Raw genomic sequence first — 13107 nt, 5'->3', positions numbered from 1 at the left:
AAAGTATGAAACCAGAATATTTGAATGCTTTTAGATATGTTAGCTAGGTTAGTTTTAGGGAAACAAAGGGTACTGTTAGTGACCTTTTATTCATTCCAGAAGCAAGAATAGAGTATTACAAACAATCTTTTAATGTCTCGACTGCAATTTTGTGGAACCAGTTGCCTGATTCTATTAGAAACTGTAATTGTTTAGCTTCTTTTAAATCAACCTTTTTGCGAAAATTTAATTAAAAGAGTTGAAAAAATGGTTTTAAATGAATTTTTATCTTATGGCACAATATTTAATACTAGCAGTTTATTTAATAGTATGTACAAATATGTCTTATATAATATGCTATGTATATATTGTTTGTTAATCTAGTTTCTACTATTTTTTTATCTGTCTGTAAATATGTTTTATACAGGACCACAATGTAAACTAGTCATATCTGTACTAATTGTGCTATTCTGTCTAAATAAAAGAATTTATTATTATCATTAAATTGAATCATCTGTCCTTAAACGTATCAATTGTAAAATAATACGTTTTTGTCACTTTAATGCTGCCTTGTAAGGTAAGAAAGGTGATAGATATTAAATCTATTACAAATGTTATAATATCCAAACAAATAAGTAAATTACATTGATTTCGTAATATGATAGATAATAAACGAAATACAGTACACTGTGCATGAATATAAACCCTAAACGATTTTTACTGCTTTTACTTGTACGGTATCTCACAAGTATTTTTAGTAAATTGCAATATTTATCTACATGAAAATATCAACAAAGTACGTTTAATATTACGTTTAAAAAAGTGTTATAAAGATTATTACTATCAGTTAATATTGCCTGTTTTACCCTCTTTTAAGGAAATGACGCAATCCATGAGTTGACAAAGAACAAGGACCAAGAACTCCGGGTTGAACTCCAAAGTTTTGATGGTGCTGAAGCATATGCTCAGTACTCCGCGTTTCATGTCGGTGATAAATACAATAAATACGTACTCACTGTATCGGGATATTCAGGAACCGCAGGTAAGTTTGATCATAATTATACCCGCACTTTCGAAAGAAAGTTCGGGTATATTGTTGTTACTCATGTCCGTCCGTCCGTCTGTCACACTTTTCTTCCCTGAACTCCTCCTACATTTTTCACAGTAGCTTAATCATCCTTTGGGAGATGGTTGGGGGTGTCATGTAGATGTGCAGTAAGGTTTCGGAATTTTGATTTTGCCCCGGGGGATCAAATGGGGGTCGAAAAATGACGTTTTTTATACAAAAAGCCCCTTCTTCCCTGAACTCCTCCTACATATTTCACAGTAGCTTAATCATCCTTTGGGAGATGGTTGGGGGTGTCATGTAGATGTGCAGTAATGTTTCGGAATTTTGATTTTGCCCCGGGGGATCAAATGGGGGTCGAAAAATGGCGTTTTTTATACAAAAAGCCCCTTCTTCCCTGAACTCCTTCTACATTTTACTCAGCAGCCTAATCATCTTTTGAGAGATGGTTGGTGGTGTCATGTAGATGTGCAGTAAGGTTTCGGAATTTTGATTTTGCCCCGGGGGATCAAATGGGGGTCGAAAAATGACGTTTTTTATACAAAAAGCCCCTTCTTCCCTGAACTCCTTCTACATTTTACTCAGCAGCCTAATCATCTTTTGAGAGATGGTTGGTGGTGTCATGTAGATGTGCAGTAAGGTTTCGGAATTTTGATTTTGCCCCGGGGGATCAAATGGGGGTCGAAAAATGACGTTTTTTATACAAAAAGCCCCTTCTTCCCTGAACTCCTTCTACATTTTACTCAGCAGCCTAATCATCTTTTGAGAGATGGTTGGGGGTGTCATGTAGATGTGCAGTAAGGTTTCGGAATTTTGATTTTGCCCCGGGGGATCAAAGGGGGGTCGAAAAATGACGTTTTTTTATACAAAAAGCCCCTTCTTCCCTGAACTCCTTCTACATTTTACTCAGCAGCCTAATCATCTGTTGAGAGATGGTTGGTGGTGTCATGTAGATGTGCAGTAAGGTTTCGGAATTTTGATTTTGCCCCGGGGGATCAAATGGGGGTCGAAAAATGACGTTTTTTATACAAAAAGCCCCTTCTTCCCTGAACTCCTTCTACATTTTACTCAGCAGCCTAATCATCTTTTAAGAGATGGTTGGTGGTGTCATGTAGATGTGCAGTAAGGTTTCGGAATTTTGATTTTGCCTCGGGGGATCAAATGGGGGTCGAAAAATGACGTTTTTTATACAAAAAGCCCCTTCTTCCCTGAACTCCTTCTATATTTTACTCCGCAGCCTTATCATCTTTTAAGAGATGGTTGGTGGTGTCATGTAGATGTGCAGTAAGGTTTCGGAATTTTCATTTTGCCTGGGGGGTGGGGGGGATGGGGGTCAAATCGAGGTAGAATTTTTATATATTTTTTTTTTTACATATATTTGACATGTTTAATCACCCTGCCTTCAAGAACTTCCCTAATATCTTATGCTGCAATAGCTTTAAACCATGATCATTTAGAAAATGATTGGTTTGTTTTTTGTATGTGTAAAATGGTCTCAAAATTTGAATTTTCATATGGATGGCAAAAAGGGGCTGGAAAAATATGGCACCTCCCTAACTCTGGTGGTCATGATTTGTACAAACTTGAATCTACACCTCTTGAGAATATTTCCATATTAATCATGCTCTTGGTGTTCCTGAAAAGAAGAACTTTAAAGATGTGTTTCCTTTTATTCCTAAATAAAACTTTGATCCCTAATTGTGGCCTGACCCTAGCCTGAGGTGATGATTTGAAAAAGTAGAAATATGTCTATAGGACATGAATGTCCCGCCAGATGTGTATTACTAATGGTACATTAAACAAGAGGCCCATGGGCCACATCACTCACCTGAGTACTGAAGCTAAGAAAAAGTAGAAATTGGTTTATTATTGAAAAGTTAAAATCCAAAAGTAATCCCATGATCAATCATGGATTTGCTTTTCTTCAAAGAATTTTCTCATATATTTCTATGTAAAACTTTGGTCGGCCATTTTGGCCCCGCCCTACCCCCTGGGGTCATGATTTGTACAAATTTGAATCTACACTACCTGAAGATGCTTCCATATAAATATGATGAATTATGAATTTGTCATTCTTGAGAAAAAGATTTTTAAAGAATTTTCCCATAAATTTCTATGTAAAACTTTGGTCGGCCTTTTTGGCCCCGCCCTACCCCCAGGGTCATGATTTGAACAAACTTGAATCTTCACTACCTGAGGATGCTTCCATATAAATTTGATGAATTATGGCTTTGTCATTCTTGAGAAGAAGATTTTTAAAGAATTTTCCTATATATTTCTATGTAAAACTTTGGTCAGCCATTTTGGCCCTGCCCTACCCCCGGGGGTCATGATTTGAACAAACTTAAATCTACACTATCTGAGGATGTTACTCCATAAGTTTCATCTTTCCTGGCACAGTGGTTCTTGAGAAGAAGATTTTTAAAGAATTTTCCAATATATTTCTATATAAAACTTTGGTCGGCCATTTTGGCCCTGCCCTACCCCCGGGGGTCATGATTTGAACACATTTGAATATTCACTACCTGAGGATGTTAACCCATAAGTTTTATCTTTCCTGGCACAGTGGTTCTTGAGAAGAAGATTTTTAAAACATGCCACCAAATTTTCATTAATTCCCAATTATCACCCCTTGAATGAGGGCATGGCCCTTCATTTGAAAAAACTTGAATCCCCTTCACCCAAGGATGCTTTGTGGCAAGTTTGGTTGAAATGGCCCAGTGGTTCTTGAGAAGAAGTCGAAAATGTGAAAAGTTTACAGACAGCTAGACAGACAGACGGATGCCGGACAAAATATGATCAGAAAAGCTCACTTGAGCCTTCGTTTCAGATGAGCTAAAAACTAAAAACTAAAATTTGTATTTGTGTATAAAGTTTGATGAAAATATCTGAAACAGTTTTTTTTCAGAATTGAAACTAAAATATAAATAAATTGGATATAGATAATAAATTCTCATCAAATTATGTATAAGTGCATGTTAAACATAAAAATGTCTTAAATTATTTCTTAAAACTAAGCAAAATACATATTAAAGAGGAGGGAGGTCAAGGTCACAGGAATGTGCAAGATGAAGTTTTTGATGCAGCTGAATAGCTCTCACTAATACATATTAGCTTATTATGTTTGATAAAAATATCTTGAATGATTTAATGAAACTGAGCTTAACACTTTGTTTTAAGAAAAGAGAAGTCAAAGGAAAGGTTGTGGTCAAAATGTTGTTCTAGCTGAAAAGCTTACATCAGTGTGAATTTACTATTATCATATGAATTTTGATAAAAATATAATTAATGGTTTATTTGAAACTTAGATAAACACATATTTTAAAAAGTGAGGTCAAGGTCAAAAGAAAATTCAAGGTCAAAATAAGTTAATGCAATAATAGTATTAGCATATGAAGTTTGATTAATATATCTTGAACTGTTTATTCAAAACTGATCTAGTCTAAGACAGTGAGGTCAAGATCACAGGAAATGTCAAGGTAAAAAAGAGTGAAGCATTGTAAAGCTTTAATTGCTTACATCAGTATGTATCATCATGTGAAGTTTCATTACACAACTTGAATCATTATGGTTTCTCTAAAATAAAGCTAAACACTAATTTTAAGAAAAGTTAAGTAAAGGTCAAAGGAAAGTAAAGGTAAACAAGATGTGTTTGTGAAACACTATGTGCCCGGCGGAAACAAAGTTCAAAAAATCTACTTTTAGCATATTGGTCACAGTCAAGGTCACAAGGTCACTGACCGTGGTGTCATATGAAAGAACTTAATCAGTGGAGTATGCATCCCAAATATGAAGTCCCTATCTACTATGGTTAAAAAGTTATGGCCAAAAGTGTAAAAAGCTATTTTTAGCATATAGGTCACAGTCAAGGTCATTGACCATGGTGTCATTTGAAAGAATTTAATCAGTGGAGTATGCATCCTAAATATGAAGTTCCTATCTCCTATGGTTAAAAAGTTATGGCAAAAAGTGTAAAAAGCTATTTTTAGCATCTAGGTCAAGGTCAAGGCCACAAGGTCATTGACCATGGTGTCATTTGAAAGAACTTAATCAGTGGAGTATGCATCCCAAATATGAGGTTCCTATCTCCTATGGTTCAAAAGTTATGGCAAAAAGTGTAAAAAGCTATTTTTAGCATATAGGTCACAGTCAAGGTCACAAGATCATTGACCTTGTTGTCAACTGAAAGGGCTTTATTAGAGGAGTATGCATACCAAATATCAAGTCCTATCTCCTATGGTTAAAAAGTTATGACAAACAGTGGAAAAAGCTATTTTTAGCATATAGGTCACAGTCAAGGTCACAAGGTCATTGACCTTGATGTCATTTGAAAGGACTTTAATAGTGGAGTATGAATACCAAAAATGAAGTCTCTATCTCTTATTGTTCAAAAGTTATGGCCAAGGTTAAAGTTGACAACAGACAAACAGACAAAAAGACAAACAGACAAACAGATAAATAGACAAACAGACAAACAGACAGGACAAAAACAATATATGCCCGGGATCTATTGATCCGGGCGCATAAAAAATATTGCCACAGTTGGATAGTTTACATCAGTATATGCATCAGCATATATGAACTTTGATAAAATATCTAGAAAGTAATTTCTTTGAGCTCGATGGAAAGACAGATGGAAGGGTGGAGGACGGACATGACAAAAACTAATACATGTATTCCTAATCATGGCGTAGCATAAAAAACTTGAATATACATTATATGAGGATGTTTCCATATCAAGATTATACATGCAAATTCAAAGAATTGTGGTCCTTTGCTTTCTGTGTTTAAGTGAATGGGATGCCATAATTTATGGCAGATTGTGTATCAAATATGCATCCCTATCATATGTCACTTTATGAAAATTAGGTCAAAGGGGGGAAATCATCGCATGCTCGAAATATTTTGTTGCAGGTAAAGTACATGTCAAATATGAAAGACCCATCTCTTTTCAATCAAAAGTTATATATAGATATATATAAATATATAATATAATATTTTTGAAAAGTAGGTTAAACTTCTAGGTCAAGAAAGTCAAAGTCATGATATATTTAGAAAAGTCTTTTCAGATGTAATATACATGTATAATTTAAATGCCATATCTTTTCTCTTTCAAAATGATTAATTTAAAATGTTATTTTTTGGAAAGTAGGTAAAATTTTGAGGTCAAGGTCTCACTTGGGTTAAAAAATCATAGTACATTTAGAAAGTTTTGTGGTAATGTACATGTGAAATATGAAAGCCCTATCTCATATTATTCAAAAGTTATGATCAAGGTTAAATTTATTGTGACAGATGCACATACTGTCAAAGATGGCCAGACTGACAGACAAATAAGATTTAATGTTCCCTCCCTTTCCCCCAAAACGGGGGACAATAATGCCCTTGCTGTTCTTGAGAAGAAGATTGATGATGGAAAAAATCCCCTGCATATTTCTTAACGCAAATCAATATTGTGTTTTTATGTCATTTAATTGTTTGTTTGTTGTTAAACATCCCTCTCAGGAATTTTTCACTCAAATGGAGACACCCCCACTTGAAAAATAATGAGGACACGTCGGATTTGAGGTCAACATTCATTTTAGGAGTTTTCAACCATTAAGACGTAAAGAGACAGGAACTCGATCCTTCCCCTCACCCCATCCCAGACCCCTGTTTATATTCATGACATGTATGCAAACTACTGCTTGTTTTACATTTTTAAAAAAATATGTTAATAGCCTATATACAAATACTTTAATGTGGTCCATCTCTTTGAATGATTTTCATTCCTAATTCTAGGAGGATAGGTTGATGAATGAAATGTCAAGCAATCTTATCATTGATGCACTTTTATTTCATTTAATGCAGTCATATTGTGAACATTTCCAGTTAGAATCATTAGAAGAGTGAGGATGACCTCCAGGGGGTTCAAAACCTTTATACCATTAAATTTACATAACATAATAACACAAAAAGCGCAAAATTATGTATGGTCAAATGGAAAAAGTTTCCCACTATCTAGGAGTCACATGATCATTTGCCATTACTGTTTACAGGGACTGGAAGTGTATCTTGAGACCCCCCCCCCCCGAATTTGCAGGACTATAATATAAAAAAGACTTTGGATGCCCTCCACCCTAGAAAACAGACACCACCATAACTTCTCCTTTTATTTGCTTCTCAGGAAATTCTGGTCTGGAAGTCCCCCCTCCCTCTCAGAAAAAAATTCTGTTTTTTGTAACTGAATGTAACGTCGATAACGGGCGATAACTCTTTAGAATGTGAAATTCGTCTCATTGCAGCATCGGATGACCTTTGATCCTTTAAACTTTAACCTAACCAGTTGCATTTCAGACTATTTTACCCAAATCTATACCAAAACGTGTACTTACCGACTGCCATAGCTCCAACTTCATGAAATATAATCCAATTAAACACAAAATAATTCCAACTGACATACATGCAATGATGTGTACACAACACTAGGCCTAGTACTGCACGTGCAGTGCTATCTAAAAATGATTATGGTAAAACTAGTACTTAAGTTAGGTACGTGACGCAAGCCCAATGTGATGCAGGTCTTCATATACATTTACAGTATAAGAACAAATTTAAAATTATTATTTACAAAAGATGTTTTATCTTAACTTTGCCATCTAGGCCTATTTCCAAAAACAGGAAAATAGGGTGTGTTTGCGTGTATGTGTGTTGATGGGAGAAGGGTGGGGGTTGACTAAATTGATTGGGTATACATGGTATATGGCAGCTTTCAAGGTGTTTCTGCCTAATCAAGTATAAAAAAGTTTGTACATTTTGGAAAAAATAATCAAAAACGCTTTAAACTAATTTGAATAATATTTGTTGTTGATCTATATGAGAAAATAGATTTAAAAAGTTCCAATTATGGGCCAAAAATTTAACCCCCCCCCCCCTTGTTTCAAACCTAATTTACATCATTAATTGAATTCTGTTGTTTAATTTCAGACTGGTAATGAATTATGAATATGAAATACATGTACCTATAAGATCGAGGCCCATGGGTCACATGTTCACTTAAGAATACTATGCTCAATTTGATGAATACATGGAGGCCCTATTATGTAAATTATTAAATTATATTGACTTTTTCTTTGGTAAAGCCTAATTTTAGAGGAGTGTGCATTTAGAGGCAAACACCTTAGTGCGGGTATTACTGTCTCATGACAGCATCTAGTGTTCAGTTATCATCACACCGGATACAAATATAGTTTATAATTAAATTCTGCTTCCACTAAATGGAAAATTTTACATATATAGTATATAGTGTGTTCCTTATGTCACTATTCGACTGACATCAAAAAAGTATCATTTATGTCGCAGCTTAATTTTTCATATCATTAGGGCATCTTTGAAATGGATATTATCTAAATATTTTCACTTTGAAATGATAGAAAGTTATGATATAAAGAATAAATTACATAGAAATGCAAGTTATTTTAAGTCTTCCTAACCCTTTAAAGCCCTTTTCTATCTTAAAAAAACACCTATTCCATGTCTTTAATGCGTAATACGTACAAACCAGGGTTCTTTTGAAGATAATAGATTCATTGCTTGAATGTGCTGTAAAGCTTATACCCCAATGTGTACATGAATTTTTAACAATAATTTTTTTCAAAAATAAAGCAAATGTACCATTTAAACAGGAGATGTGATATCTCGTTTTCAGTCATATACGTTTTAGGTATCTTCACAGTACAAATTATATTTCAGAATGCTTTGATACAAACTTTGTCTTAAAATGTAGGATATCTCGCATAAATAATATATGAGGTATTTCTTTGTTATCATTACATTATTCATTTACAATGTTTCTTTTAAATCCTCGACAATAGTGATTACGGTGGAGGCTATACAATGCTTTGAGTAATGTTTTAATTGTTATTAATTTATGGATTATGATTTTATCTATACTCTGTTTTAGGTGACAGTTTGGCTTATCACAATGGAATGAAATTCACCACAAAAAATCAGGATAATGACAACAAAAACTCTAGTAACTGTGCAACAGAATACCACGGGGCCTGGTGGTACAAGGGATGTCACTACTCAAATATCAATGGGCAGTACGTCAAGTCTGCTGTGTCTAATGCTAAACACCCGACATGGTTTCACTGGAAAAGTAAACATGAAGCGTTAAAACGGACTGTGATGATGATTAGACACAAAAATTGAATCATTTTAATTACTTAATCTTTCTTCTTTAATATTAGGAGGTCGTGTTTTATGCCCTATTCACCTAAATAATAGTTTATAGTTTTGTGTATGGTATCACTAGTAACAAAAATATAATTCATTATAACAGACTCTGATGATGATCAGACACAGAAACTAACGCGTCCGAAAAGTCTGCTTTGTCTGGTGTTAAATACCCGGTATAATTGAACTGAAAAAAAGAAAGAAACAAAAGACAACGATGACGATCAGACACAAAAATTAATAGCTTTAAAAAATCCATATTCAGTCCTGGCAAGAATAATGATTATCGATTAATTAGTTTACTCATGTGAAATAGATAGTATTAAAACGTTATGCAATATGCTTATATCTGCTCTATTACAATTCATACATTTATTAAGTACATTTTGCTGTTTTGATGGCAACCATGTGGCATGATATCCCTGCCAAAATGTTCAAAAAGCTTCAATGATCAGATATGAAAACTAGAGATAAATTATTATCAGCCCTAATATAATAAAAGTAATGACTCATTACATTTTTTTTTATATTTTACTTTTGTCAAATAAATAGCAAATTGATTTTGTTTCATTATTTCATTGCAGTTTTATTATATAAATCTTGTAAATAGACAATTACGTTATGCAATATAGAATTTTTTCTTTGTATAAATACATAAATGTTCTCCATTATAAATGCTTCAATTAAAGGTGCTTCAAGAAGAAAACTCAAAGCAGGGAGATTGTATGGAAGTTAAATTTAAGCATCACACATGTATATCAATATGGAATAAAGTTAAATATAATTGATAAATTTCATCACCTAATATAAATTATATGGTGAAAACAAACAATATTGAAGCTCGTAAGTCCATGAAACAAAACAAAATAAGAGTTGAGCTAACAAGGACTCCGAAATATCAGAGGTGTGATTAGGTGCCATGGGGAGTGAGCATCTCTTGCCGACCGGTCATACCCGCCGTGTGCTCCTTGTCATGAATTGGAAACAATGAAAAAATCTACCGTCAATATATTGTGTAAATAATAATATAACAATTAGTGTGAAAAACGTCAGTCAGCATTTGACTCAATGATAACTTTTATTTACTGAAAAAAGTCATTGAATTGACAAAAGAACTTACAAAATGATGACTTTAAACGAGTCTGCTATTCTTGTTTCAACAACTTGTTTGTCAATAATATACCTCTTTTGAAATTGTTCATACGTAGAGCATGTTTTTGAGCATTGAATTAAATGAGGGATATAAAACCTGTATGCAGGTGATGAATAATAATAATAATAATAATAATAATAATAATAATAATAATAATATATGAATTTATAAAGCGCTAAATATTAATAATTTAACTCTAAAGCGCTGTACAATAAAACGCAAGTAAACATGATTTAAAAGCTATGAAAACTTATATAAAATATTAACCCATACTCCTATATGTGTTCGGAGTTATAACATTAAAATACTACAAATTACATACAAAATACAATTACACCATCAATAAAACTCAATAAAAGAACATCATTTGTGATTTATGATTTGCTGCTAAAAATTGAGCACCTAAAATTTAAAAAGCTATCCTATAAAAATGCGTCTTTAATTGTCTTTTGAAAATATCCAGGGACTGGGCCTGCTTTATATCATTAGGAAGGTCGTTCCACAAAAATGCCGCTGCCCAACCAAGTCGACGTTCACCATATGTCTTCGTCCTGATCTTAGGAACAACTAACCGTGATGTTGACTCAGATCGCAGTGATCTGGTAGGCTTGTATTCCATTATAAGATCTTTGATATACGATGGAGCTAACCCGTGTAAGGATTGGTAGACATATGTCAAGATTTTATATTGTGGACGGAAAGAAACAGGTAGCCAATGAAGATCAGCTAGGATAGGTGTAATATGCTCCCGTTTCGATGATCTTGTAACTAAACGAGCTGCCGTGTTCTGGACTTTTTGAATCCGGTCTAGTAAGGCCTTTGACACTCCATATAGAAGGCAGTTCCCATAGTCCAGCCTGGCAGTGATAACTGCATTCACCATGGTCTTGCAGGCTTCTTTTGTAAGAAAGCGCAGTATTCGTCCAATATTGCTTATTTGAAAATAGCATGACTTGACGACCGAGGATACCTGTTTTTCCATAGTAAGGTGTTGATCGAAAAATGCACCTAGATTTTTTACACATGGCACGCTTTCGATGATATTATCACCAACTTTTAGTTGTAATGTTGGCAGATACTTCTGGTGTTGCTTTGTGGAGAAGATTATTAGCTCGGTCTTTTCTTGGTTTAGTTTGAGTAGGTTTGATGTCATCCATGAACCAATTTCACTAAGACACGCTTCAAGTCGAGAGAAGTAATTGTTCCAATTTTCCAGTGGTCTTATGATCATGTAGATTTGTGTATCATCTGCATAGCAGTGATATATCATTCCATGGCGGTGGCATATGATTCCAATGGGTTTGGAGAAGAGGCAATACAATTTCGGTCCGAGTACAGATCCTTGGGGGACACCAAAAGGCAGTTGTCTAGACTCTGATCGGACGGATCCAATTGTGACACATTGTTTTCTGTTCTTGAGGTAAGACTTGATCCACTCAAGAGCTCCATCACGGAAACCATAAGACACAGTTAGGCGTTTGAACAATATATTATGGTCAATAACATCAAAAGCAGCGGATAAATCCAGAAGGACAAGGACTGCTGAAGATTGTTGGTCTAGGGCTGTCACAATATCGTTGTGGACCTTGATGAGGGCCGTTTCCGTGGAGTGCCTGGGACGATATGCCGACTGAAGTGGATCGCGAAGAGAATTCGCATCCAAATGGGCATCAATCCTACGAGCCACAACTTTCTCCAATATTTTTGAGATAAAACTCAAGTTCGATACGGGCCGATAGTTTTTCAACACTTCCTTATCTAGTCCAGGTTTCTTAAGAAGTGGACGAACTATGGCCTCCTTCCAAGCAGACGGAAAAATTCCCTGATCGAGAGATACATTAACAATTTCTGTGACAAGCAGTATTACCGGATCCAGGCACTTTTTCAGTAGCTTTGTTGGAATTGGATCCAGTTCGCATGATTTACTGGGTGCCTTCATTATTAGTGATCGTACTTCATCTTCAGTGGTACGTTCAAAAGCAGCTAATAGAGGCCCAAGATAGTACACGTCTGTGCCTAAATAGCTGTCTTCTTTTTCTGTTTTTTGTTTAAGTGTCTCTCTGATGGATGTTACTTTGTCTATGAAAAATGTTGAAAATTTATTTGCAAGATCTTCATCTGATGGTGATGTTGGTAGGGGACTCTCCTGATTCTTACCCATCAATAAATTCGTCACCCTAAAGAAGTTTTTCAGATCATATCTAAATTCCTGAATTTTAGTAGAATAGAATTCTTCTTTTGCCTTGTGTAGTAATTGGCCTGTTTGCTTACATTCCGCTTTAAAAAGCTGGTGGTGTATTTCCAGTTTAGATCTACGCCAACGTCTCTCCGTTTTCCGCTTCTGTTGTTTCGCTGTCCTGAGTTCGTCTGTGTACCACTCTGTGTTAGCTCTTATAAGAATTGACTTGCTAACAAGAGGCGCATGAGTGTTTAGAATATGCGAGAGGCATTTGTTGTACCCTTGTACTAAATGGTCCACAGACGTGTTCTCATTTCGTGCGGATTCATCTTGTAGTTGATTTTTAATATCTCTACTCATGTCATGTATGTTGATATTCTTGAGCCTTCTAAACGTAATCTCTTTACGTTGATGTTGTGGCTTTCTGCAGTTGAACGTTGCATGTATAGCATAGTGGTCACAGCACAAGTTTCCTTTCACATCACTCAATGAAGGATTTTTGACTTGAGGACG

General features: G+C 34.8%; 1 protein-coding gene across 2 annotated transcripts in view; it reads left to right on the top strand.

Moving 5' to 3' along the window:
* LOC134282487 (fibrinogen-like protein A) overlaps positions 1 to 13107 on the top strand; it is a 36028-nt gene that overhangs the window by 15831 nt on the left and 7090 nt on the right. The window contains exons 4-5 of one of the 2 annotated variants that reach the window (XM_062764895.1): positions 857 to 1021; positions 8988 to 10054. The exons of the other annotated variant lie outside the window; for it this stretch is intronic. Of the exons in view, the coding sequence (XP_062620879.1) occupies positions 857 to 1021; positions 8988 to 9238 (416 nt within the window). The 3' untranslated portion in view covers positions 9239 to 10054. Of the gene's footprint in view, positions 1 to 856; positions 1022 to 8987; positions 10055 to 13107 lie in introns of those variants that run through there. 2 annotated transcript variants of the gene reach the window in all.

The sequence above is a fragment of the Saccostrea cucullata genome, unplaced genomic scaffold (assembly GCF_032062105.1).
Source record: "Saccostrea cucullata isolate Sc308-1 unplaced genomic scaffold, CSIRO_AGI_Scuc_v1 ctg2171, whole genome shotgun sequence".
In the NCBI taxonomy this organism is placed as follows: domain Eukaryota; kingdom Metazoa; phylum Mollusca; class Bivalvia; order Ostreida; family Ostreidae; genus Saccostrea; species Saccostrea cuccullata.
The sequence above is the reverse complement of the archived record's forward strand: the minus strand, read 5'-3'. Positions and strand labels throughout refer to the sequence as shown.